The 27,655-nt window shown below is 47.9% G+C and overlaps 1 protein-coding gene across 3 annotated transcripts in view; it reads right to left on the bottom strand.

Moving 5' to 3' along the window:
- Positions 1-27,655, bottom strand: part of ZFYVE26 (zinc finger FYVE-type containing 26) — a 710,441-nt gene that overhangs the window by 365,788 nt on the left and 316,998 nt on the right. For all 3 annotated transcript variants that reach the window (XM_086937127.1, XM_086937129.1, XM_086937128.1), the window contains exon 19: positions 10,370-10,475. In XM_086937127.1, coding sequence (XP_086793253.1) covers positions 10,370-10,475 — 106 coding nt within the window. The remainder of the gene's footprint in view (positions 1-10,369; positions 10,476-27,655) is intronic.

Below are 27,655 nucleotides of genomic sequence, written 5' to 3'. Positions count from 1 at the left end.
TAGTGCTAGAGGCACTTTTATGGCTTGAAACCACGTGATGACCTTTGACTACCATGATTTTAATTGACTTTTGGTGAGTTATTTTATACTAGCCTGAATGTATGTCCTGCATATGCCTTTTGTGAGAAGTTGGCCTGATATGCAGTGCTCACTATTCTAGTGATCACTATGTATCAGTCCAAACAACCCTTATTGATGATTGGTTGTAAGTCAACCTTATAGACCAGCTATCCTAGTAGCGTGGATACGAGCAGTCTTCGGGCTAAACTCTAGAGGGCGTGTTAAGCCAGCTGTTATACCATCACATATACCCCTTGAACACCAAGTGAAAGGACACCACACAAGTGTTATGAAAATAAACAGTGTATTTATTAGAATCACAACAGCCCTGTGCTCTTTATGAGGACAGGGTACTAAGCACACAACAAAACTCTTATGAAAATACTTCAAGTTGCACAATTTACACAAATGCCCGAGGGGCACGGAAAACCATATACTATGGAAGTGGAATGCGAAATTACTAGCAGGTAAGTACTATACTAATAGGCTTTGGAATCGCTAGGACTACGTTACTGAACCTTCAGATTACTAGTAATAGGCCTAGGGGACTCGGGTGCAGAGTGTGCACTCTCACGCGGGATGCGGGACAAAGTCTATGGGAGCTAGTAAAGACAAAGTTAGTGTTCTCGGGCGAACCCGATAAGGTAGATCGAAAACGACAGTGGATCCTGACCCTTGGATAGTGAGGCTATGCTGGGACACCGAAATGCCGAAGTTACCTAGCCCAGGGGCTGCAGCTGCATATGTCTCAAAAGACGTCGGGAATCCTCGTAGACGAACCAGAAGCCTGAAGAAAGAAGTTGCTGGCAGGCGACCAGTGAAGATAGTTCGAGTTGATCCAAGCCTGGATCGAAGATGGATGATACCTGAAAGCAGAGGGGACCAAGTTCGTGACTACTAGCCAGTAGTCAGGTGGCACCAGGAGGGCACCGGGTGGTAGTCACCTCGACTAGGTGAGTGGGCGACGCTGTGCTCTGCAGATCTCACGGACCAGGAGGCGTTGTCGGCGACCAGGATGGAGGTGCGAGCTGTCCCACGATGGATGATGCTGTCGACGTCGCTGGACCCAGGATTGGGGCAACAAGTCTTGGCAAATTCAAGCCCACGCGGTGGACTCAAAATGGCGTCTGGAGTGGACCAGGAGGGTCCGGGGTGCTCCTCTTTTGGAAGGGAGCAAGGGCCAGTCTGGAGCAACCAGTCCAGCAGTGGTGATGTCGTCGGGCGTCGTTCAGAAGGCCACAAGCCAGCGGGCTAGTAGCCAAACAACGCGGTGAGCAGCAAAAAGCAGAAGGGCCCCACGCAGATCGTGGAGATGCTGGGAGGCTGGACTTCGGTGCTGGAGCTGCTCAGGGTCGGGGCTTCTCGGACCCCAAAGCACTCACCAGAGGATCCCTCGGCTGTCGTGCTGGATAGAAGTCGTGCAGTTCTGATGATGGCCGGTCCCTCGAGGTCTCGTCGCACCTACGGTTCTCAGCTTAGCTGTAGAGGTAGGTAGAGGTCAGAGGTGCCAGGGAAGCCGGGTCTCGTCGTGCTGGTCGGTCGGATTCGTGAGGAAGGACGTGCAGCAAACCGCAGAGTTCTTAGATGGTGCCTGCGGATGCAGGGTGACTACTCCTTTGTCACAAGGGAGAAATCTTGAGAAGAGTCTTGAGTTCCTTTCGTGGAAAGTAGTTTCAGGATTCAAAGATGATCTAATTTGGAAGGGTCCCCGCTCCTGCCTTTATCCTAAAGAAAGGGGTGGGTACGCGACTAGGTCCTGCCCTAGGGGTGGGACCAGGAAGGGGGGTGGTTACACCCCTCTCCCATGCCGGACTTTCCCCAGGCCAGGGGCTGGTGTGCCCCTGGAACTGGTTCTAGCCGGCAGATGCGTAGTGAGCACCGGGGTGCCACTCTGCAGTCACCTTCATGTAAAGCCCTGCCTACCCAGGATACACAAAACCCTGTCTGGGATGGTGCTAGCACCGCCCCTGACAGGAAACCCTTTGTCCAAGCTCTCCTCGCTGGAAGGACTCCCAGCAGCAGGAGGTCAGACTCGTGTCTGTGGTGGCAGCATCCATTTTGTGGAGCTGAGGCTTCAGTTAACTTTAACCGGGGTTCACAGTTACATACATGTTGTGTCCCTCTAGAAGGGTGGAATGCTAACCCCGTCGCCAGAATTGGCGAGGGGTTAGTATTCCAATTCGTATGACACCTTACTCGACATGTTTTGATAAAGCAATACCAGAGATAGCATTTAACCGCGAGGATTATAATGCACTTAAGAGTATATGGTATGCGTTATCATGGAACAGCTATTAGGACTTGGTTCCGCAAGCTGCAAACGGGCTCAGCTCATGCCAGAACACCATTTCACACGATTCCAAGCACTCTGCCTTCAGGATTGTCAAGGCCTGCCATAGGAGTGACTGATAGGAATCTGTGTGTCCATTTTTAGGGTTAGATATAGGTATACTATATCTAACAACATTCCGGAAGTCCGAGGCTTCAGATGCCGCGGTCCTGGATGTATGTATATATATATATATATATATATATATATATATATATATATATATATATATATATATATATATATATATATATATATATATATATATTAAACAACACGAAAATCCCCCAATCTCGGGATTAGTTCAAAATAAGAGCACTCTCAGCCTATGTCGCGTAGGTTCGCCAAGTATTTATTCACAGAACCTTTCAGCAAGTCAGTTTACAAACGCGTTTCGGCGTTGCCGCCTTCGTCAGTGTGAGCTGACGTTTGTTTCTACCATTATTTTAAATGAAACCATAGTGACCATGTGTCACGTGTTGTCAACACAATAAACACAAACATAAAAGAAGGCACATACTTAGTAATTACATCATTACTTTCACGGCAGCCATCTTATAACGACTATTATACTGATAACAATTCTTTAGCAGTGCATCAGAAGCCCTTAAGTTTATCAAAGAGTAGTCATATAGGTGTATATCACAACATGATTATATCCAGTGATTGCGTTTTTTACTTCTAACGGCACCTGATGCTGCATATTTACATATTGCGGCGCCTCGGTTAACAGTGCCTTTAAGTCGTGGTGTCCATTTTGGTTCCTCAATGAATCACCACGAGAGTTTCACAGTTTCATGGCACAATTTCAAAAACAAACTTTCATTTTAGACACTGAGTACAATCTAGCCCTGAATGGGCATAACGTTATACTATTGCCTATTCACACAAAACATAATTCGAAGTTGTCAATGTTATTTGCCACGAATGAAAGATTCTTCTTAAAGAATGTATTGGGTAAAGGGACAGACAGTACTTATTTACAGAAAACAGTGTATTTATCTACTCTTCCAGGTTTGTAAGAAAACGAAATTGGGAGCTAGATGGATTTACTTAGATGTGAGTCCACATCTCTTCCTCATTATTAAAAAAAAAAAAAAAATATATATATATATATATATATATATATATATATATATATATATATATATATTTAACACAGCTCCCTCGCGAAGGAAACAATTGGGTCGCACTCCACGGGTTGTATATTGCAATTTTTTTATTTTCCCATTAATTTGGAATGTAATGAGAAAATAAAAAAATTGCAATATACAACCGGTGGAGTGCGACCCAATTGTTTCCTTCGCGAGGGAGCTGTGTTAAATGGATTAGCAGCGTGGTTCAGCTGCAGGGCGCCGCACCCGTTTTGAGCGCTGTTTGAGTGGCAAAAGGAACCGGCAATGGAAAATATATATCTATATATATATATATATATATCTATATATATATATATATATATATATATATATATATATATATATATATATATATATATATAATAAAACGCACAAGTTACTACTTGTGTAATGATATTCCTTACCTTAGAAAATCCCCAGGCGTCAGACTGGATTCGGAATTTTTTTGCGTAGCAATACCCATGCGCGTCGGTAGGCGTCCTCCGCGGCTCCGCATTCGTCGTTGGCGTCGTGGACGCCGTGATGACATCGGAGTATATAGACGCCGCCTCCGCGTGCTGACGCCTGTTTTTATACACAGCTTTTCCGCGCCACAAAACGCAGATATATATATTTAACACAGCTCCCTCGCGAAGGAAACAATTGGGTCGCACTCCACGGGTTGTATATTGCAATTTTTTTATTTTCCCATTAATTTGGAATGTAATGAGAAAATAAAAAAATTGCAATATACAACCGGTGGAGTGCGACCCAATTGTTTCCTTCGCGAGGGAGCTGTGTTAAATGGATTAGCAGCGTGGTTCAGCTGCAGGGCGCCGCACCCGTTTTGAGCGCTGTTTGAGTGGCAAAAGGAACCGGCAATGGAAAATATATATCTATATATATATATATATCTATATATATATATATATATATATATATATATATATATATATATATATATATATATATATATATATATATAATAAAACGCACAAGTTACTACTTGTGTAATGATATTCCTTACCTTAGAAAATCCCCAGGCGTCAGACTGGATTCGGAATTTTTTTGCGTAGCAATACCCATGCGCGTCGGTAGGCGTCCTCCGCGGCTCCGCATTCGTCGTTGGCGTCGTGGACGCCGTGATGACATCGGAGTATATAGACGCCGCCTCCGCGTGCTGACGCCTGTTTTTATACACAGCTTTTCCGCGCCACAAAACGCAGAGCCATGATAAAAACCAACACTGGTTTAATCCATCAGCGTTCTTTAGCCCACTCTGCCACCCCAGTTCAGACATGGCTGTATGCAAATCAAACGGTGATGGATTAAGCCCAGATCTTTTGACTGGGTGTGAGTGTTTGATTGATTCAGATGCTCTGTCCATCACCACCCCTTTTTGCACGGCTTTTGGCCACCATAAGTGTGGCAGGGTATGCTCAGACGTGAGTCCCTTGCTCACTTTGCCACAGGATTCAAGCAAGCCGGGCTGAAGACGGCTGGAATGCCAGAAACCGGTCCTCGGAAGCTTGTTTCCGGTCCAGGGAAGAAATGGCTTTGCAGTTCGGGGTGGACTGTTCCCATGAGGCACAGGGTCAGACTGATTTGCATATAGCCATGTCTGAACTGGGGTGGCAGAGTGGGCTAAAGAACGGTGATGAATTAAACCCAGATCTTTTGACTGGGTGTGAGTGTTTGATTGATTCAGATGCTCTGTCCATCACCACCCCCTTTTGTACCCCCAGATAGAATGAGAGCACACGTTTTGGGTCCAGGCGGTGGAGCCTCTCTTCCTCTTTCGAGGGATGCGGAGGCAGAAAGAAGATGGGCAAGGTGATGGACTGCCCGATGTGGAAGGCTGTGACTACCTTGGGCAGGAAAGAGGGTCTTGTCCGCAACACAACCTTTCCCGGATGGACAGAAAGGAATGGAGGTTTGGAAGAAAGAGCCTGTAGCTCACTCACTCTCCGGGCACAGTTGATGGCAACCAGGAAGACAGTCTTCAGAGTAAGAAGGCGGAGAGGACAGTTATGAAGCGGCTCAAAGGGAGCGCACATCAAATAAGTAAGTACAAGGTTCAAGTCCCACTGGGGCATCACAATTGGAACAGGAGGGAACAAGTGCGTGATGCCCTTCAAAAACCTATTTTCAATCGGGGACTTGAATAAAGATGGCTGATCAGGTAGCCTTAAGAAGGCGGAAAGGGCAGAAAAGTAGTCCTTGATAGTGCCCAGAGCAGAGCACTGCTGGGCAAGAGAAAGAAGGAAGAGGAGAACCTCAGACAGGGGGGCAGAGAGTGGATCCACAGCCTTTGCTGTGCACTATGCCACAAATCTGTTCTACCTGCAGGCGTATACCGATTTTGTGGAGGGACGCTTGGCTGCTAGAATGACATTACAGACTTCGGGAGGCAAGTCAAATGGCCTCAACTGTCGCCGCTCAATCTCCAAGCTTGTAGGTGGAGACTGGACAGGTTCGGGTGGAGGACCGTCCCCTGCTGCTGCGACAGAAGGTTCTCCTGAAGAGGCAGACGAATCGGGGGATCGACGGACATGCTGAGTAGCTCTGGATACCAATATCTTCTTGCCCAGTCCCGAGCCACAAGGATAACTTGGGCCCGGTCGCGCCTGATCTTCTTCAGCACTCTGGGCAGAAGTGGTATAGGCGGAAAGGCGTACAATAGACCGCAACTCCACTCGCGACGAAAAGCGTCTCCGAGCGAGTGCCGTCTTGGAAATACCAACGCACAGAACTGATGACATTGCGCGTTCTCTTCTGTGGCGAATACATCTAACCAAGGCTCTCCCCACTGCTGAAAGAGGCCTTGCGCCACGTCCGAGTTCAGATGCCATTCGTGATCCATCATGCACCGACGGCTGAGTTTGTCCGCCCTGGCGTTCAGAGAACCTGCCAGTTGTTGAACCACCAGGGTCACGCCCTGATGTTCCAGCCACTGCCAGAGGCGCAGAACCTCCTGGCATAGGGTCCACAAACCCACCCCGCCCTGTTTGTTGCAGTACCACATGGCGGTGGTGTTGTCCGTTAACACCTGCACCACGCTCCCCCGGACAGAGGGGAGGAATGCCTTCAGTGCAAGCCGGATCGCCCGCAGCTCCAGAAGGTTGATGTGGAGCTGAGACTCCGCCGGAGACCAGAGGCCTCTGATCTCCACCTCTCCCATGAGGCACCCCCAGCCCTGGAGGGACGCGTCCGTCACAACTACATGCTCCGGTTGGGGTAGGGAGAGGGGTCTGCCGCTGACCCAATCGCGGTCCGTGAGCCACCACTGCAACTGTCTTGCAGTGCCCTCCGAGATCAAGACGTGGTCAGACAAGTTGCCCTGATGCTGGGCCATCTGAAATTTCAAGTCCCACTGCAGAGCCCGCATCCGCCACCGGGCGTGATGCACCAGAAGGATGCAGGAGGCCATCAGCCCCAGAAGCCGCAGCGTCAACCTGACCGAGACTCGGGATAAAGGCTGAAAGATCGGAAACAGAGCCTGAGCCTGAACATCCCGAGCCCGCTGTTCGGGAGGATAAACCTGAAACTGCGCCGAGTCGAGAACCGCTCCGATGAAGAGGAGCTTCTGAGAGGGACACAGGTGTGACTTCGGCACATTGATGGAGAACCCCAGCAGGTGCAGGTGGTCGGCCGTCGTCTGGAGGTGGCTGACGACTGTCTGGGGCGAGCCCGCCTTCAACAACCAGTCGTCGAGGTAGGGGAAGACTGAAATCCCTAACCTGCGCAGATGAGCTGCGACCACCGCCATCACTTTCGTGAACACCCATGGGGCGCTGGTAAGGCCAAAGGGGAGCATGGTAAACTGAAAGTGCTCGTGGCATACCGTGAACCGCAGGTAACGCTGGTGGGCCGGCAGGATGGGGATGTGAAAATAAGCGTCCTGCAAGTCCAACGCTACCATCCATGCTCCAGGGTCTAGGGCAGCTAAGACCTGAGCCAATGTCAGCATCTTGAACTTCTCCTTCCGGAGGAAGCCGTTGACGTTCCGCAGGTCCAAGATAGGGCGTAGGCCCCCTTTGCCCTTCTTGGGTACCAGAAAACAACCACACCCTACTTCTGGCACAGGAAGGCACTCGATGGCCCCCTTGGCCAGGAGGGCCGTAACTTCCTGTTGTAGAAGTCGCAAGTGATCCCCCGACACGCGGTGACACTGCGGTGGCATAGCTGGAGGGGTCGCCTCGAAGGGGAGGGAGTAGCCCCTTCGGACAATTTGCAGCACCCACTTGTCCGAATTGACAGTGCGCCAGCGGTGGTGGTGATGGCGAACCCTGCCCCCCACTGGCGTCACATGGGCCTGAAAGCACGGACTAGGAGGGTTTTGAGGCGTATGCTGCAGCGGTAGGTGTGGGTTGGCCTCGCCGTTGTCCCCGACCGCCGCCATGGAGGTTTCCATGTCCGCCTTCGTGCTGTATGGCAGGACGTGTGGGGGCGCCCCTTCCTTGGCCACGAAAGGAGCGAAAAGCAGCCGTTTGCTGGTGCGAGCCGAGATGCCCGAGGACTTGGCCGTAGCCCTGGAGTCTGCCTTGTCCCCATAGAGGCGACGGCCATCGAACGGCATGTCCATAAGTGTGTTTTGGACATCGGCCGAGAAATTGGCGGACCTCAACCAGGCGTGACGACGAATCGCCACCGTCGTTGCCATCGCTCTGCCTGGAGAGTCGGCAGTGTCCAGCCCACACCGGATGGAGAAACGTGCCGCATCTCGGCCTTCCACAAGGGCCTGGCCGAGTTTAGCCCGGACCTCCCCCGTGCATTCTGGCAGCACCGCCGCGATCCTGTCCCACAGAGAGTGGATGTAGCGGCCCAAGAGGCACGCGGTATTGACTGAACGCAATCCCAAACTTAGGGAGGAGAATACCCTCTTCCCGTAATTCTTGTACCTCTTGGATTCCCTGTCGGGGGAGCCGACGGGAATGCGGTCTGGGAATTGGAGGCTTGGATAACCAGGCTCTCAGGCGTGGGGTGGGTAGACAGGAAGCAAGGGTCGCCCGGAGCCTGCCCTGTGGAGGGCCTGGACCAAGTTCCCAGAAGAATGTCTGATAGGGCCTCATTAAACGGCAGCAGAGGCTCGGCCGAGCTTGACTGCGGTTTAAGGACCTTAGTGAGGAGGTTAGGCCTCACGGCCGCGACGGGGAGCTCAAGGCCCAAGGCCTTGCCACCCTCATCAGCACCACGCTATAGGCAGCCCCCTCCTCCGTAGCTACGCTAGGGTGGGAGACAAAACGAGTGTCGGGCGAAGTGTCCAGACCACTGGCAACCCCAAGCTCTCCTGTCCAGTCCTCAGAAGACTGACACTCACGTGCCAGAGGGTCCTCAGACCCCTCCCAATCCTCCTCGTCACCCACCGCCTGGTACTCAGGCTCAAAAGATGGGGCTGGGTCATAGAAATAAAAATCTCCCAGCGGCATCGAGAGCGGCGCCGCTCCGGCGCCGGACCCGAAACGAGGGCAGGATCAGGGACGACGTTGTCCTGGGACGGCGCCGGGGGCGACACTCTCTGGGCCGGCGGCGACCCGGATCCCGACCCAGTGGGGCCCTGCGGTGTCGGGACCGAAGTTGCAGACGGCGCCGGAGCCGAAGCACCCGACGGCGCCAGGGCCGAAGCACCCGGCCCGCTTGGGGACCCAGTTGGGACCGCTTGGCCCGAAGGCGCTGCGGAAACCGACGGAGGAGTGAGCGACCTCATGGCCATGAGCAAGTCTGCAATCTCCCCCGGTGTCGCGTTCTGCCCAGGGACCTGCGCGTATGGAGAAGCCGCGACCCCTGCGGTACCAGCTGAGCCGCGTGGGCGGTGTCGCCCGAACCCCCGGCCGCGTCGCGCGAGCGTCGGGGGGAGTCAGAAGAGCGATGGTGCCTCTTCAACTGCTTGTGCCTCTTAACGGAGGACTTCGAGCCCAAAGACCGATGACAACTCCCGGAACTGTGGGCGCTCCAGCCCCGCGACCGGTCCCTCGACCTCCTTTCGGACCGGGACCTCGAGCGGCGCGGGGCGGACTGCCGAAGCTCGAGTCGCTTACGGGACCACTCCTGTCTAGCTTTAGACGTCAGGGCCCGGCAGTCGGAGCAGGACTTGTCGTCGTAGTCCAGGCCTAAACAGTGCAGGCACCGGCGATGGGGGTCGGTAACCGACATATGTGTTGCTACTTCGTGTTTGAGCCGCTGTGTGGTATTCTGTATTATCTGACTGAGGGCAAAGCGAGACACCTAGCAACACATATTTGTCAGTAATCTGAATAATAAAGTTTGGGTGAGGGCATGAGTCAAACAGTTACCATCCCAACTTCTAGAACAAAGCACAATGATGGCCTCCCCCAGTTCCTACAGCATTACCAAGCTGCTCACATCTCTATCGACATGGGACTCTTTCCAGGGTATGATCGAAAAGTACTGCAAATTGGCACAACAACTAGTGTGAGATAACCTACTCAATAATTGAACTATATCTGCAAGGGTAACAGAGTATGCACACTGCACAAAACCAACACATGACAATGGCAATCGAATGGCTAGGTACATCTGGAAAAATACTAGAAAAGCTCTGACCTACCCTCTAAAAACAAAGAGCAAAGCATGCACAGCAAGATCTCTTTGGAAAACACTGAATAGTCTGTGGTCTATGTCATTCTCTAGGCAAGCTACTTTAAATCTACAACAACCACAAGCGCTCCAAGAAAAGAAAATCATAAGCTTCAAAATACCTCAAGTCAATATAGTAACAGCAAGTTATGGAACTCCTGAAGCAACAACTTCTGATGATTGTTAGAAGTAACACATCAAAAGTGAGGATAAACCAGGAAGTTCCGGAAAAGGGCTAGATTAGGAATAAGCAAAAGGGGAGGCTTACCTGTCCGGGGGAACCTGTCTCTCAAACAGCAGGTGAGAAAGCAACTGAGAAGGCCTCTGCTGGAGAAGGATAAATGGATTTCCAACTTTCACTACGGCAGAGTGATCTAATGGACATTAAAGCAGGGTGTCTGAACATAAAGGAACTGTTTGATGTATATTATTCTTACAAAACACAAATGTGGCCAGTCTTTTATATAAACAATCATCAGTGCATAAATTACACACATGATCTGAAAATACTAAAACTTACCTGTAACAATGGTTGCATATCATTGTATTGCATTGGCACTTTGGATAAGATAATAATAATAATAATAATAATAATAATAATAATAATAATAATAATAATAATAATAATAATAATAATAATAATAATAATAATAATAATAATAATAATAATAATAATAATACCGATATTTATATAGCGCGAACAGCTACCTCACAAGGAGGTGTCCCGGCGCTGAGTGATCATTTTTCCAGGTAGGAATGGGCGGAAAAAGGGGAGAGAGTGTTTAGTTATTCTGGGAAAAGAGCCAGGTCTTTAGCTGCCTCTTAAAACTGGCTTCCGTTGGAGCCAGTTGGATGTTGACCGGTAGGGCGTTCCAGAGTGTCGCCGTGCAGGCAGAGAAAGATCTGCCTCCGAGTCTGGCTCTCTTGGCGCGGGGGATGGAGAGCTGGTTTCGTGAATTAGAGCGCAAGCATCTCTCCTGATAGTATCTGGGGAGTCTAAGCTTTAGATAGGAGGGGCAGGTCCCCTTTTGGGCTCTAAACGCCAGAGTTAGAGCTTTAAACTTGATTCTGCAGGCTACAGGGAGCCAATGCAGATCGCGCAAGTACGGAGAGACATGCTGTTTAAAAGGGATGTTTTTTAGCAGTCTCGCAGCCGCGTTCTGCACGATCTGCAGTCGTTGCACCAGATATTTGGGTAGGCCAAGGTAGAGGCCGTTTGCGTAGTCCAGTCTGGAAGTGACTGTAGCATGGACCACCGTCTTGCGACAGTCTTCAGGCAGAAGGGACAGAAATTTGCGAAGGTTTCTTAGTTTATGGAGACAGCACGCAGAGACCTGCTGTATATGTGAAGAAAAGGAGAGACTCTCATCCCATCTTACTCCCAGATTTTTCGCGTTGGTGCTGGGTAGAGGAGGGATACCCATTTCGGAGGGCCACCACAGGCTTGGGGGGGGCCGAGTATGTTTGCCAAAGAAGATGACCTCCGTCTTGCTCGCATTCAATTTGAGTTTGTTTGCATTCATCCATTTGGCAACATCTCGCAAACATCCCTTCATATTGCTGAAGGCTGCCTCTGAGACGTCCGAGAAAGGGAAGATTAATTGTGTGTCGTCGGCGTATGAAATCGCCTTGACACCCCAATTAGCAATAAGGGAAAAGAGAGGAGTCAGATAAATATTAAAAAGTAGTGGACTGAGGGCCGAGCCCTGAGGGACACCACACCAGAGGGGTTTAGGTTTTGAGGAAAGGGGGCCCAAGGCTACTTTCTGGGTACGATCCGTGAGATAGGACTGTAGCCAGCCCAGAGCCTTATCTTCCAGGCCTGTGTTTTTTAGCCTTGACAGTAGCCTCACATGATCCACAGTATCAAAAGCGGCAGATAGATCCAGGAGCACCAACATAGCCGATGCTCCTGAATCTAAAGACCACCTGAACGACTCAGCCACTTCTATCAGAGCGGTCTCAGTGCTAAAGCCCGCCCTGAAACCCGACTGGGTTTCATGTAGTGTGTCTCTTTCTTCTATGAACCTGTTCAGTTGGCGCTGTATCAGTTTTTCAAACATTTTGCCAGGGGCTGCTAACAGGGAGATTGGCCGGAGATTGCTCAGATCATCCGGGGCACCGTTTGGTTTCTTTTTTAAAGGCAGGAGTGTGGCATGTTTCCAGCAATCAGGGAATAGACCAGTTTTGATGGATGTATTCCAGATATGTAGCAATGAAGTGGCAATTGAGTCCGACATCATTTTCCAGAGCTTGGGCGGGCAAGGGTCATCAGGAGCCCCTGATTTACATTTTTGTAATTCCCTTTTGGCCTCGGCGAGGGAAATAGGATGGAATTGAGCTAAGGCGGGGAGGGAAGCCACATTATCATTTGTGTCGGACATGATTGTGGGCTCGGGACTGGTGAAGGTGTCGTAGACTTTCTCGATCTTTTTATCAAAAAAGACCGAGATGTCCTCGCAGAGTTTCTCCGACGGAGTCACTTCAGTTTCAATTGCCCGAGGTTTAAAAAAGGATTGAACAATTTTAAAAACTTCCTTGCTGGATTGTTCAGCTTGCTGAATGGAGGTCGCAAAGAACAATTGTTTTGCTTTTTTTATGGATTTGTGGAAAACACGCAGGGCTTCTTTATAGCAAATTTTTGCTGATGTGGAATAGTTTATCCGCCAGAGACGCTCTAGTTTTTTGCAATGACTTTTTTCAGCCAATAGCTCAGTCGAGAACCATGGGGCCGAAGGGGATTCTCTGCGTGATGTAGCGATTTTTGCAGGCGCGATAGTATCCAGCGTATTACCTATCCAGAGATTTAGAGCCACAGCGTCCGAGTTCACATCTGATGACAGAGTTGGAGTAGTGGCTGAGAGAGCAGGACAGAGAGTCTCTGCTGATATGTTAGCCCAGTTTCTGCGAACATAGGATCGTCTCCCTTTTGTCTGGTGGTGGGAGGGGAAGGAGAAAGAAAAAGGGATTAAGAAGTGATCCGTCCAAAGCAGTGGTTGTGCGGTTTTGGCTGAACAGTCTGGGATATTGGAGAATATCAGGTCCAACGTGTGGCCTGCCTTATGCGTTGGTTCCGAGATAATTTGGAATAGGTTCGCCGCTTCCAGAGTAGAAATAAGTTGGGTGGCTAGGGGGCAGTCTGGGCTGTCAATGTGAACATTGAAATCGCCAACTGCAATAAAATGGGGGTGAACTATTGAGCTTTGGACTATAAGGTCCATTAGTTCGGCAGTATAGTTGGTAAGGCAATCCGGGGGCCGATAGATGATCAGGCCGGCTAGAGACAAATGGGGGTTTATTTGAAAGCAGAAATGAAGCCCCTCAATGCCTGGGATGGAGGTAGGCGTTGAGGAGGATAGTGTATATTTGTCTTTAAAAATAATCGCTACCCCACCGCCCTTTTTATCATTTTTTCTGTTTGATGTACTCAATCAGTCGCCATTGGAGCATCTCAACATTATTAGGAGCAACCATTTTGTAAAATAAGGAAGACAGTACACCAGTTTTCAACTGGCTTATTCTATTTGACTCTTTTTTGCTTTTAAGAATGACTTTTTCATAAGATGATTTAGGCATAAAGTGTTTTAGCATGAGGAGTATGCGCGTGGTTCCAAGTTCTCCTACCTAGATGTGGTCCTTTATAGTGCGTTTAAAAACATGATCTACAACAGATGTACATTTGAAAAGAAAATAATGGTGCTGGTTCTCTAATGTTTCAAATACGGCTACCCAGAGCCACAACAGCTCGATGCAAAAGTATTTGTCAAGTTGCAGCAAAACGTGTGGCTTGTGTCAGAATGTTTGGCCATGCTATCTATCAAACTACAATGGCTTCCAAATGAGGTGAGAATTGCATTGCAGATTCTGTACATCAATTACAAAATAATAAACTTTATAACTTGCTTACCTACCTTGGCAGTAGGCTCATCAATGCAGGTGGGTCAGTATTTTACAAGAAATAAGATCTGTCTAATCTCTAGATCAACGAAGGCAAACAGAGCAAGAATTTGCTCTATACAAAGACATCTGTGGCTAGTGCACACTCTCAGGCTCTACTGATCACTTGTCACCCTCGGTCTAGGTCCAATCTCTCCCCGCAGCTCTGCTGTGCCCTCTCTTGCCTCCAGACCCCGAACTCCTCCTTGGGAGGTTTGAGGCTGCTGCCCGCTCCAACTGGGAACAGACTGCCCGCAACCACCGTAACCTTTCTCAGCCGTTTTTTTTTCTCAATTATTCTCTGTTGTGCCACTGTTATTGAGCCCATCTGTGTCTTGCTCTAATTCCACCACTGTTTTTATTTTCTCGTGCCTGCCTGTTCCTTTCGCCGCTGCTTCCGCTGTGGCCCCTCCCATCACCCCTCCCCCTCCCCCCCCAGGAAATCAACCGCTCCCTCCTCCCAGGCTCTCCTCCCCTACTTATTGACAGCCATGCGCAGCAGCCTCGCCAAAGGCAAGCCTGTCTGTGACTCGACTGCGTCAAGTGCCAGGAACCCTGGACCTCCCACTAACCATCGCTACAACACCACCACCCTCCTCGCACTCAACCCTGGAAGACTTAGAGAATGCCAACAGGCCTCAACAAACACGACCCACAGCCAGTTTTCCTGCCATCAGACACTCACCGCCACCCCAGCCTCCAACACCAGCACCGGCGACACTCTAAAATGCATCCTCCTCAACGTACGCTCCGTACACAAACCCGCAACACGCAATGGCAACCTGGAACCTACTCGACTCTCTCTTGCCCGACATCGCCTTCTTCACAGAGACCTGGATTAATGCATCCTCCGCCCCCGACATCAGCACTGCCATCCCAGATAGATACAAGATCCAGAGGAAAGACCGCCCCAACCACCCAGGAGGGGGCCTCGCCATCGCCCACAAGAGCACTCTCTGCCTTACCACCTCCAGCAAAACCTTCCCCTATGCCGAACAACTGCACTTCGAGATCGAGTCCACCCCCAAAGCCACACTCCGAGGAACCCTCGTCTACAGACCCCCCAGCCCCCAAACACCCTTCGCCACCACCATCACCGACTTCATCGCACCCAACGCCATCGCCTCAACAAATTACATACTCATTGGAGACCTGGACTTCCACCTCGACAACCCCACAGACCCCAACTCCACTATCCTTCGTTACAACCTCACCAGCATCGGACTTAAACAACTCGTCAACACACCGACCCACAGAGCAAGACACATCTTCGCGGCAGGAAACAGCGTCCAATCCAGCCACACAACGCAACCGCCATGGACCGACCACTACTGCGTACACTTCGCCATCAACAAACCCAAGGCACCCAAACCAGCCCCACGCCCCCCAGGAAGGAACTGGAGCAAGGTTACAGACGAGCAACATACTCCACCTTCACGCAAGTCGACCATACCTAGGTACCCGACGCAAACGACGCAGCCAGAGAACTCCACACCTGGATCTCCAACCCACGCAGCGAAGCCACATCCCATCCCAAGACCTCTGCGACAAGCTTGGAACCTATTTCCACCTCAAGATCAAAAACCTTTATGACAACTTCATCAACCATCCACCAGGCACTGCAGACGGCCCCCGCCCCCCAGAAACACCAGCCAGCCCACTGTGAGAAGTTGGCCTAATATATAGTGCTCACTATTCTAGTGATCACTGCGTATCATACCAAACGACCCTTATTGATGATTGGTTGTAAGTCAACCTTATAGACCAGCTATCCTAGTAGCGTGGACAAAAGCAGTCTTCAGGCTAAACTCTAGAGGGCGTGTTAAGCCAGCTGTTTTACCATTACATATATCCCTTGAACACCGAGTGAAAGGACACCACACAAGTTGTTATGAAAAATAAAGGATATTTATTTATAACAAGTCTACCCTGAACTCTTTATGAGTCAGGGAGCTAAGCACAATACAAAACTCTTACGAAAATACTTCAAGTTGCACAATTTACACAAATGCCCGAGGGGCACGAAAAACCATATCCTCTAACAGTGGAATGCGAAATACTAGCAGGTAAGTAACAAGATCCAGAGGCGTCAGGATCGCTAGGACTACACTAATGAACCCTAAGGTTAGGAGCAGGAGGCCCAGGGAGATCGGGTGCAGAGTGTGCACTCTCACGCGGGATGCGGGACAAAGTCTATGGAGGCTAGTATTTCTAAAGTTACTGTTCTCGGACGAATCCGACTAGGTAGACTTAAAACGACAAAGGATCTGGACACTTGGATAGTGAACCTGCGTTGGAGCACCGAAATGCTCGGGTTACCTAGCCCAGGGGCTGCGGCTGCATAGGGTTCAAAAGACGTCGGAAATCCTCGTTGTAGTCTATGGAGCCTGAAAGAAGAAGTTGCTGGCAGGCCACCAGTGAAGAAGATTGGTGTGATCCAAGCCTGGATCGGTGATGGAGACGACCTGAAAGCAGAGGGGACTCAGTTCTTAATCACTAGCCAGTGATTGTGTGGGCACCAGGATGGCACCGGATGAAGTCACCTTGATCAGGTGAGTGGGCGACGCTGGACTCTGCAGTCACACGGGCCAGGAGGCGTTGTCGGCGACCAGTCTGGAGGTGCGAGCTGTCCCACGATGGTCTCTGCTGCTGGCGATGCTGGAACCAGGATTGGAGCAACAAGCCTTGGCAAAGGCAAGCCCACGCGGTGGAGTCAAGATGGCGTCTGGAGTGGACCAGGAGGGTCCGGGGTGCTCCTCTTTTGGAAGGGAGCAAGGGCCAGTCTCGAGCAACCAGACCAGCGGTGAAAGCGCCGTGGTGCGTCGTCAGGAGGGCCACTAGCCAACGGGCAAGTGACCGGATTACGCGGTGGCCAGCAACGAGCAGAAGGGCCCCACGCAGATCTCGTGGATGCTTGGGGGCTGGACTTCGGTGCTGGAGCTGCTCAGGGTTGGGGCTTCTCAAACCCCAGTGCACTCGAGGATCCCTCGGCGGTCGTGCTGATTAAGCGTCGTGCAGGTTTAGAAGATGGCCGGTCCCTCAGGTCTCGTCACACCCACGAATCTCAGCTGGGCTGATGATGTAGGTAGGTAGAGGTCAGAGATGCCAGGGAATCCGGGTCTCGTCGAGCTGGGCAGTCTTGATCCGGAGGATGGACGTGCAGCAAACCGCGATGCTTAGGTGGTGCATGCGGGTGCAGGGTGGCTACTCGTTAGCCACAAGGGAGAGTCTTCAGATATTGTCAAGAGTTCCTTTCGTGGAAAGTAGCTCAAGATTCAGAATTATCTAATTTGGGAAGGGGCCTGCTCCTACCTTTATCCTAAGAAAAAGGGCTGGCACGCGACTAGGTACTGCACATGGGTGGGACCAGGAGGGGGGTGGTTACACCCCTCTCCTTTGTCCGGTCTCTCCCCAGCTCAGGGGCTGGGGTGGCCCTGGAACTGGTTTGAGCCGGCATATGCACAGTGAGCACCGGGGTGCCACTTGCAGTCACCTTCCTCTCAGCCCTGCCTACCTGGGATACACAAAATCCTGTCTGGGATGGTGCTAGCACCGCCCCTGACAGGAAACCCTTTGTCTGAGCTCTCCTCGCTGGAAGGACTCCCAGCAGCAGGAGGTCAGACTTGTGTCTGTGGTGGCAGCATCCATTTTGTGATGCTGAGGCTCGAGGAAACTTTAACCGGGGTTTACAGTTACATACATGTCGTGTCCCTCTAGAAGGTTGGAATGCAAACCCCGTCGCCAGAATTGGCGAGGGGTTAGCATTCCAATTCGTATGACACCTTACTCGACATGTTTGATAAAGCGATACCAAAGTTGGCAAATAACCGCGAGGATTATAATGCACTTAAGAGTATATGGTACGCGTTATCATGAAACAGCTATTAGGACTTGGTTCCGCAAGTTGCAAACGAGCTCAGCTCATGCCAGAGCACCATCTCACATAATTCCAAGCACTCTGCCTTCAGGATTGTTAAGGCCTGCCATAGGAGTGACTGATAGGAATATATGTGTCCATTTTAGGGATAGATATAGGAATACTATATCTAAAGCAAAGGGTGATTACACCACCTTGCCCCAGCTGTCGTGCAGCCAGTTGTGTCAGATTTGGATGGCCAGCCAGGGGTGGCATAATACATGCTGCAGCCCCGGGTAGGCCCTGGGTGCACCTATGCCCTGGGTACCTAAGGTACACTGTACAGGGGCTGATAAGGTGACTCAGTATCCAATTAGATATGTACCTAGAGTACATGAAATCCATTTTAGAGAGAGAGCAGTGGGCCTGGGGTCCTGAATAGCAGGGCCCCAGGTCAACTAAGTCAAAAAACCAGCAAAACACCAGGCAAAAAGTTGGGGGCAACCATAGTCAGATATCCACCTTCCTACACCCACCATCTCCAACTGGACACCTAACACGGCCGAAGACACCGTCTCGACTATGAAAAGCACCCACTCCTCGACTCGACTATGAAAAGCACCCACTCAGGGGCCCCTACGACCCCTGCCCCCCCCCTCACATCTACCACAGAGCCGCGGCCGCAATCGCACTCGAACTCGAACTACAACGCACCATCAACACCACCTTCAAAACAGGCACCCTCCCAGACAACTAGAAGCACACAAAAGTCAGACCTCTGCTCAAGGAGCCCACAGCTGACCCCAATGACCTCAAGAACTATCGGCCCATCTCGCTCATCCCCTTCGCAGCCAAAGTTGCAGAGAAAACAGTCAACAGGAAACTCATTGAAGAGAACGCCTTCCTCGACCCGTCCCAATCCGGATTCCAAAGCAACCACAGCACAGAGACCGCTCTACTCGCCACTACAGACGACATCTGCACCCTCCTGGACCAAGGCTACTCCGCAGCCCTCATCCTACTCGACCTATCAGCGGCCTTCAACACCGTCTCCCACCGCACACTAGTCGCCAGACTACACGACGCAGGCATACAAGAAACAGCCGTGAACTGGATCCGATCATTCCTCACCGGAAAAAACCAAAAGATCAGACTCACACCCTTCCTCTCTGACCCCACGAAAATCACCTGCGGAGACCCATAGGCTTCATCCCTGAGCCCTACCCTCTTCAACATCTACATGGCCCCCCTTTGCAGCCATCGTCCAACAGCACGGCCTCAACATTGTATCCTACGCCGATGACACTCAGCTCATCCTCTCACTCACCAAAGACCCCACCCCTGCCAAACTCAACTTCCAGAAAGGAACGCAAGGCGTCGCAGTCTGGATGACCAACAGCTACCTGAAGCTAAATGCCAAGAAGACAGAAGTCCTCGTCCTCTATATCACCCCTTCTGCATGGGACAGCACCTGGTGGCCGACCGCCCTCGGAAGCCCACCTACCACCTCAGACCACGCCAAGAACCTCTGCATCGTACACGACTCATCACTCACCATGAACCGACAGGTCAATGCCGGCACCTCCAGCTGCTTCCGCATCCTCCGCAAGACCTTCAAGTGGATACCCCCTGAGTCGACGAAGACAGTCACCCAAGCACTCATCACCAGGAAACTGGACTATGCAAACACACTCTACACTGGCATCAACAAGTCTCTACTCCGCAAACTCCAGACAATACAGAACACTGCTGCCAGACTCGTCCTCGGCATCCCCTGACACAAACACTTCAGTCGACACCTATGAAGTCTGCACTGGCTCCCCGTGGAGAAAAGAGTCACTTCCAAAATCCTCGCTCACGCCTACAAATGCCTAGACAACAACGGACCCAAATACCTCAACGACAGAATCAACTTCCAAGTACACAAAAGAAACTTCAGATCTTCCAACCTCGCACTAGCCGAAACCCCATGCATCCACAGAGCCAGAGCAGGCAGAAGATCCTTCTACCACATTGCAGCCAAGACCTGGAACGAGCTACCGGCAGACATCAGACGCGTCCCTTCCCTGAACACCTTCAGGAAGACCCTCAAGACCTGGCTCTTCGGCTAAACAGATCTGGGGACCCTAAGTGCCCCACCCCCCTCAGTGCCTTGAGACCTTCACGGGTGAGTAGCGCGCTTACAATTCCCTGATTGACTGATTGTCAATAGCTCTTTTCAAAAAGGTTGCTCTACACCCACATGATGCACCATCTATCGGAATTATCCCTTTGAAGTACCTACACTTTTCTTGAAGAGGGTTCGAGTTATGCACATGTTCTTCTTGTGGTCGAATAGGATGCCTGTGTGGCCTATTATGCTGATGATGATGGTTTGGGTATGGCAGACATTCACTAGTACTACCGGGTATCTCAACTTTCGTAAACAAAGATTGGCTTTTTAGGGAACACGATCACTTGTTATTCCCTTTGACCTCTGTTTCATCGGGATAGAAATGGGATTAACTACACCACCTTCTGCCATCAAGTCTTCTCATCACAGCGCTAGTGCCGAAATACTGAAAGGAGAGTTTAAAGTGTGCAGGTAGAATCACAATGTGACTTAAGAGTCACTGCTGTGGGTGTTCTTGTACGTGGATGATGTACATTAACCAATTTGGCTTTGCTCACAGTAATTGTATTGGTAGTATAAAATTAAGTGATATAGGGGAACGAATATGCTACTTACCAGTATGCATCTGTTCTTGGCATGTAGGGCTGCTGACAATCATATCTGTGCATAGATCGCCGCCTAGTGTTGGGTGATGATCGCACATTGTTGTCCTGGAAGAGTCTTCGAAGTATCACAAGATAGGTGGCTCCTCCCCTGGACTACAGTGCGCAAGGGCATCGACTCCATCCTCCGATTGTTTTCAGCCATTGTGGCAAAGATGGAGTGAAACTCTGTGAATGATGACCATGCTAGACCTATGTGTGAGTGCTGCAGCCGCTACAGGCGCCGGGGAGGAGGGCGGGCGATATGAATGTCAGCAGCCCTACATGCCAAGAACAGATGCATACTGGTAAGTAGCATATTCGGTTCGAGGCATGTGGGCTGCTGAATTGATATCTGTGCATAGAATACATAGCAGTCCCTCCATTAGCGGCGGCTGCCTGTGCCAGCTGCAGCAGTTTGGAAAAGTGTTTTTAGAACAGCCTGCCCTACAGCTGCCTGGAGTGCACATCCACACAGTAGGGTTTTGTAAATGTGTGTGTGGTATGTGGTAGACCATGTGGCTGCTCTACATATGTCTTCTAAAGGAATATTTCCAAGGAAAGCCATGGAGGCCCCCAACTTCCGGGTGGAGTGGGCCCGCGGTGGAATCGTTAGAGTGCGCTTGGCTTTCTGATAGCAGATCTGAATACACTTAACGATCCACCTGGCTATACCAGCCTTGGAAATGGGGTTGCCTTTGTGTTGTGGCGAAAAGGCAACAAATAGTTGTTTCGTCTTCCGAAAATCTTTGGTCCTATCAATGTAGAACATCAAGGCTCTTTTGACGTCAAGCGTGTGGAGCATTCTCTCCGCAACTGACTCAGGATTTTGGAAGAACACAGGTAGTTCTATAGTCTGGTTGATATGGAACTGAGAAACCACCTTAGGAAGGAACTTAGGGTTACTGCGAAGCACCACCCTGTTGGAATGAATTTGTAAAGATGGCTCTTGGTTAGTTAGTGCCTGGAGTTCACCAACTTGTTGTAGCGACGTAATCGCTATCAGGAAAGCCACTTTCCATGTTAAGAACTGAATCTCGCATGAATGCAGTGGCTCGAAAGGGGGACCCATTAGTCTTGTGAGGACCACATTTAGGTTCCATTCGGGAGCTGGTAGGGTCCATGGAGGAATGACTCGTTTGAGTCCTTCCAGAAAGGCTTTGATGACAGGCACTCTGAAAAGGGAGAGGTGCTGCCTGTTTTGCAGATAGGCCGCCATTGCGGATAGATGTATACGAATGGAAGCATAGGCTAGATTACATTTGTACAGATGTAAGAGATAACAAATGATGTTTTGAATAGATGCGTCCAGCAGGTTAATGTTGTGGTCTGCACAATAAATGACAAACCGCTTCCATTTCCCCGCATAGCATGCTCTGGTGGTGGGCTTCCTTGCCTCCCTGATTATTGGTAGATATTAATATGTCATCCTGCTAAAACGTCTTTAACACCACCAAAAAGTTGAGACATCAATTTTTGAAAGACTGAAGCTGCTGAAGCTAGACCAAAAGGTAGTCTTAAAAATCTGAAAGGACCAAATGATGTGTTGAAAGCGGTTACATCTTAAGAATCATCATGCAACTCAATTTGATGGTAGGCTGCCCTCAAATCTATTGTGGAAAACGTTAGTACCTTTTAGTTGAGCTAGCATATCTTGAATATAAGGCAGGGGAAAACAGTCAACTTGTATATTCTTATTCAGCGATCTTAAATCAACACACAGCCTGAGTTCATCACAATTTTTTAAAGTGCGACTACTATTGGAGAAACCCATAAGGATGAATCAATTTGTTCAATAACACCCTCCTTACATAACTGATTTTTAAGCTTATCCCTAATGCTTTGAGGTACATGTCTAACCTTGTGGATTGTCGGAATAGCATCAGGTTTTAGTATGATTTTATGTTCATATCCTTTGACTGAACCTAACTTATCTGAAAACACAGCCTGATGTTTATTGATGATGGTTTCTAACATTCCTGGAACGATCTAATGAAATGGGATCGTCAGTGCCCGGTCTCAAAACCATTCCGAACTTTCTTTGGTCTTTCCAGCCAAGAATATTATATCCCTTTTTTGCAATATAAATCTTGGACATAATGGTTCAATCTTCAAAAGTGAAACTATCATTAAAGTATCCCATCATATCAATTTCTTGTCCATCAAAAGCTACTGTACGTATGTCAGGGGGTATTAACTCAACTCCTTGCCATTCTTTAAAAAAAAATACATCAGAGAGAATCGTAACAGGAGATCCAGAGCACACTGTAACCTTCACCAATACATTCCCTATTTTTATATCACACACTGGATCACTAATATTAGAAGTTTGCTGTGAATCAACCATATCAACAGATAATAGAATCTTCTTTACTGTATTTTCTTCCTTATGAGACCGTACCTCATCAAAGTCTCCAGCTTCTACATACATTGTTTTAAATTTAATTTACATACAGAGGTAAAATGTCCAATTTTCTAGCAATTAGTGCATTGTTTCTTTAATGCTGGACAAGTGGGAGAATGAGCTGAATGTGATTTTGAACCACATCTAAAACATTGAAATGGTTTATCAGTTTTCTTCCATTCACTTTTGTTGGAAGATTTATCTCTAGGAGTGACAGATTGTGTAGTTTGTTGTGAGACTTTATTCACTGATTCAGTAATGGAAGGTTTGTTGTTTCCAAGTTCATTGGAAGCTGAAACAGATCTTTCAATGCCCCTTGCTATTTCTAAAGTTTGAATTAATGAAGGGTTTCTACAACATATTATTCTTTCTTGAACCTTGTTACTGTAACAATTCACAACAATTTGATCCCTGAGGTATTGTTCAATGGGACCCTCAAACTCACAAGAAGCAGCAAGAATTCTTAATTCTGCTAAAAAAGTGTCAAGGCTCTCATGTTCTCGTTGTTTCCGAGTATAAAACTTATGTCTTTCAATAATTATACTAGGCTCATCTTTAAAATGTTTTTCTAATCTCATCACAGCTTCAGTGTATTCATTCCAATCATCAGAAGGTGGGCGAATAATTTGTGGCTGATGATCAAAAATTCTTTGTCCCTCCGCTCCCAAGGCATTATATGACATAGCATTTTTCTTAACAGGAGAAAATGTTACTCCATCAATTGCTATAATATAACTATTAAAGGACTTGTACCACTGAGTCCATTTAATTTTGGGTGTACCAGGTTCTGGAAGAAAAGGGGAAGGAAGTACTGCAGTTGGAATAGCCATAATAAACTATATATATATTGAAAGTTAAGTAGAAATAAGCAGAATTAAACAGAATAAAATTATCATTAATAAATTCTATAATAATTGTAGTAAGAATAGGAGTGTAAGTTATAATACTGTAACAATGTTCATAAACATAAGAAGAAAAGGAAAAAATGCACAATATATTCAGTTTGTAAGCTGAGCACAATATTCAATTTCGGACCTGTATATGTAGAAAACTAAGAAAATAAATAAATACAATAAATTCTCATCATGAAGAAAATTGCGTTTTAGCTGTGTGCATCAGCGTTTCAAAAAGATGCACAATGAGGAAGTAATATATTGTAGGTATGAAATCTCTCCAATAAAATTAGCGTTTTTATTGGTGGAACTGCGTTTTGTGATGAAATAGAGTGATAAATTGTCCATCTTCAACACAAAAAAGTTTTGCTGTGCGCATTGGCGTATAGTGAAGAAGCGCGGTATTAAGTTGTCCGTCAGCAACGAGATGAAAATAAACAAAAGGTTGCCAGGTGATAAGGAAGATGGCTGCCACATTGAAGATCGTTAAGCGATGACTTGGACGTAGATAGAGAGTTCGAAGGCTTCTGTCACCGAAGGAAGATGACGATTAAGAAACTTGACGAAGATAATTTCTTAAGTAATCCGGTAAGTGTTTACAGTCATTTCAAATGTCGCAATTCACTTACAGTAAGCCCAAAAAAAAAATCAAATGTCGCGTGAAGGTCTCGAGCCAAGTTTCAATACACAAAAATCTTGTAAAAGATCAATAAATTCAGCGACAGCACTGTTCGGGTGCAGGGCATACACCAAACGATTTTCACTCGATGTAAAGAAAAGAATCCAAGGTGCAATGTGTAGTATTCTGCTGTAACGAAATTGTGCTCACCAACGTTGTTAATTTAAAAATTTACCGGCAGAATTGTTCAGGTGCAGGATATACACAAGACTATTTTCACACGATTTAAAGAAATTAATCCAACGTGCAACATGTATTACTCTGCTGTAACGAAATTCTGCTCACCAACATTGTTAATTTTCTTTATAATAGTTTCTATTCCTATGAGCCTGCATCGATTTACATCAATAAAACTTTAGTATATGCAGCGAAACTCCCAATAGAAAATAGAAAAGAACATTAGAGAAGAAAGAATGATAGTAATTAACTTATCTTGAAGTAGTCAGGAAGAACCAATCTTCTCTTTTATCAATCAGGAAAAACTGTAGTTCTGAGAGGATCTTCTTCAAAAATTAAACTTTCAAAAATAAAAGTGGGTCCAAATCCATGGAGTGCTGACTTGACCACCTCGTCGCCAAATTTATGTTACATCCAAGGATCACAAGGAGAAGTATTTATAATGAAAGAAGATTTATTCTTAGGATAAGTACAGCACTCAGATCCAACAGAGTGTTTCTCCTTTCAGCTCCAGCCTTCAACTGCAAAGCTGAAGCTCAACATTCCATTTCTGCTAAGCAACACATAGTTAAACGATGCATTCCTATCTAAGATACAAACTATGTTTGAAACATATACAATAAATAATCAACATAAAACTAATTTGTAATACTTTTCCCCTACTTCCAGAATGCTCTGCAAGCCTGGGACCAGATTTCTGGGATAGAAGATATAACTGGTATATACAGGAAAGTAATGTTTTCATCCGCTGCTGCCTGAATCATTTGTCAGATAATCTAAGGACTCCAAGACAAATACATATGGCCAGTGGCACAACTGGCAGCCCTATCTAACTAGCCTCTGAAAATGCCAGCCATTTTAAAAAGTTTAGGTGTTTCAGCACACAAACGTGGGTCTACATGTTACAGCTTCAGCTACCCAGTGAAGTAAAGGCCCACCAGCATTTCGTTAATCTATTTGACTAATCATATTCACCATAACATCCAATTAAAAGAAGCAAAAACCTTCTTGGCATGTAGACTCAAGATTTTAATGTCTAGTCCAGACAAAGTCAAGTTTATCATCATCATTGAACACTTTATTTCGGTCCACACAGACAATAAAAGTGCAGATAAAATACATACATACGAGCACAGAATAAATAGAACAATAATTCCAGTAAAATTTGAACCTAAAATGGATTAAACCTTGGTAGTTATCAAGATATACAAAGTAAAGTGAATACATTTACACTGTAGTTATAAAAGACGTTTCAGTCTGCGCCACATACCAAGTAGAAACCGTGAGACAGCAAAAACAATAGGGGGGGTGGGTGTCGTACCTTAGGACCCAAGCTTCGGCACATTGACTGAAGCCTAAATTCCTACAAAGTGGGATCAACCAATATTTCCTTGTTGCCTGATAAGCTGGGCAAAAGAACAAAACGTGGGGTACATCTTCTTGCTTGTAATTACATGCCGGGCACATAATATTCTCTGTATTAGCCCATTTAGAGGTAAATACCCTAAGTGGGAGACTACCGATCCTAAGCTGCATGTAGAGTTCCCTCGCAAGTGTAGGATAAATTACATCCAAGAAGTCCTCCATTCTAGATTCAATTTTTACTTGGAGGAACTCTACCGTCAGTCTTCCCACGGAAGTACACCTCTGTAAGGACAATGAATTCTGGTATCTAAAATGGCATAACAGCTCAGCTTTAGTTATCCCTGGGCAACTTTCTTCGGGATTATCCTACAGCTCAGGTAGGCCAATCTGATTACTAAGTGCCCTGATGTGTAAAAGCCACGGAATGTTCTTGGTTTTTAAAGAAGCCCACACCTCTATAAATTCTTCTTTATAGGCAGCCAATTCAGGCACTGACCATAGTCTTTTCCAATAAAGCATTGGCCGTGCTGCTACTACCTCCTCTATAGGATCTAATCCTAGGTCCAACCGTAGGGGGATGAGCGGTGTGCTGGCTGGTAGACCCAATAAATTCCTCATAAAGGCATGTTCTACCATTATAAGCCTGATTAATCGTTGATGTCACCATAATTCTGCCCCGTAGATGGAGGCCGTTCTGGCCTGAAGTCTATACATTTCTACGACCGGGGCCGCTGGCTTAAAATCTGAGAGTCTGTGGACTTTAACCAATTCCTCCCACCACTTGGGATAGCCTAAGGGCTGCCTTTGCTATCTGAAAGCCCCAGTCAAAGTTTTCCTTTAAAGTAATACAGAGGTACTCAAATGTCTTAACTCTTTCCAGAGGAGTACCATTCAAAAGTGGATTCGGGCGGGTCTGTTTGGGAGGGTTAAAAATCATGAACTTCGTCTTGTCTAAATTTATCTCTAGCCCACGCAATGCACAAAAAGCTGCAAAACCTTCCAGGGTGCGTTGGATGCCCATTGATGTTTTGGACAACAACAGAGTGTCATCCGCGAACATCAAAGCGGGCATCCGCCCGGACGCTAGCCTCGGAGCATCGTTATCTTACTTTAAGCAGATCGTCTACTAGCCCGTTTATATAGAGACAAAATAAGGTTGGGGTCAGGACACACCCCTGGTGTACCCCCTTCTCCACGGGGAAGCGAGCTGAAAGTTAACCATGTCTCCCACATCTGACTTGGGCATAATTGCCCATGTGGATTCTAATCAAGACGTTCAGCAAGTAGGCAGGTAGGCCCAGATCCATTAATACTCTCCACAACTTTTTCCTAAGTACTAGATCAAATGCGGCCCGCAGGTCAACAAAAATGAGTTAGAGGCAGCTACCCTCCACTCTCACCGTTTTCCAGAATAGTACCTGGAGCCTAAATATTTGGTGTAAGGTAGAAATACCCATCCTGAACTCAGCCTGGAGTGTAGTCAATATCTC

Source organism: Lissotriton vulgaris, chromosome 9 (genome assembly GCF_964263255.1).
Source record: "Lissotriton vulgaris chromosome 9, aLisVul1.2, whole genome shotgun sequence".
In the NCBI taxonomy this organism is placed as follows: domain Eukaryota; kingdom Metazoa; phylum Chordata; class Amphibia; order Caudata; family Salamandridae; genus Lissotriton; species Lissotriton vulgaris.
This window is presented reverse-complemented; position numbering and strand designations above follow the sequence as displayed.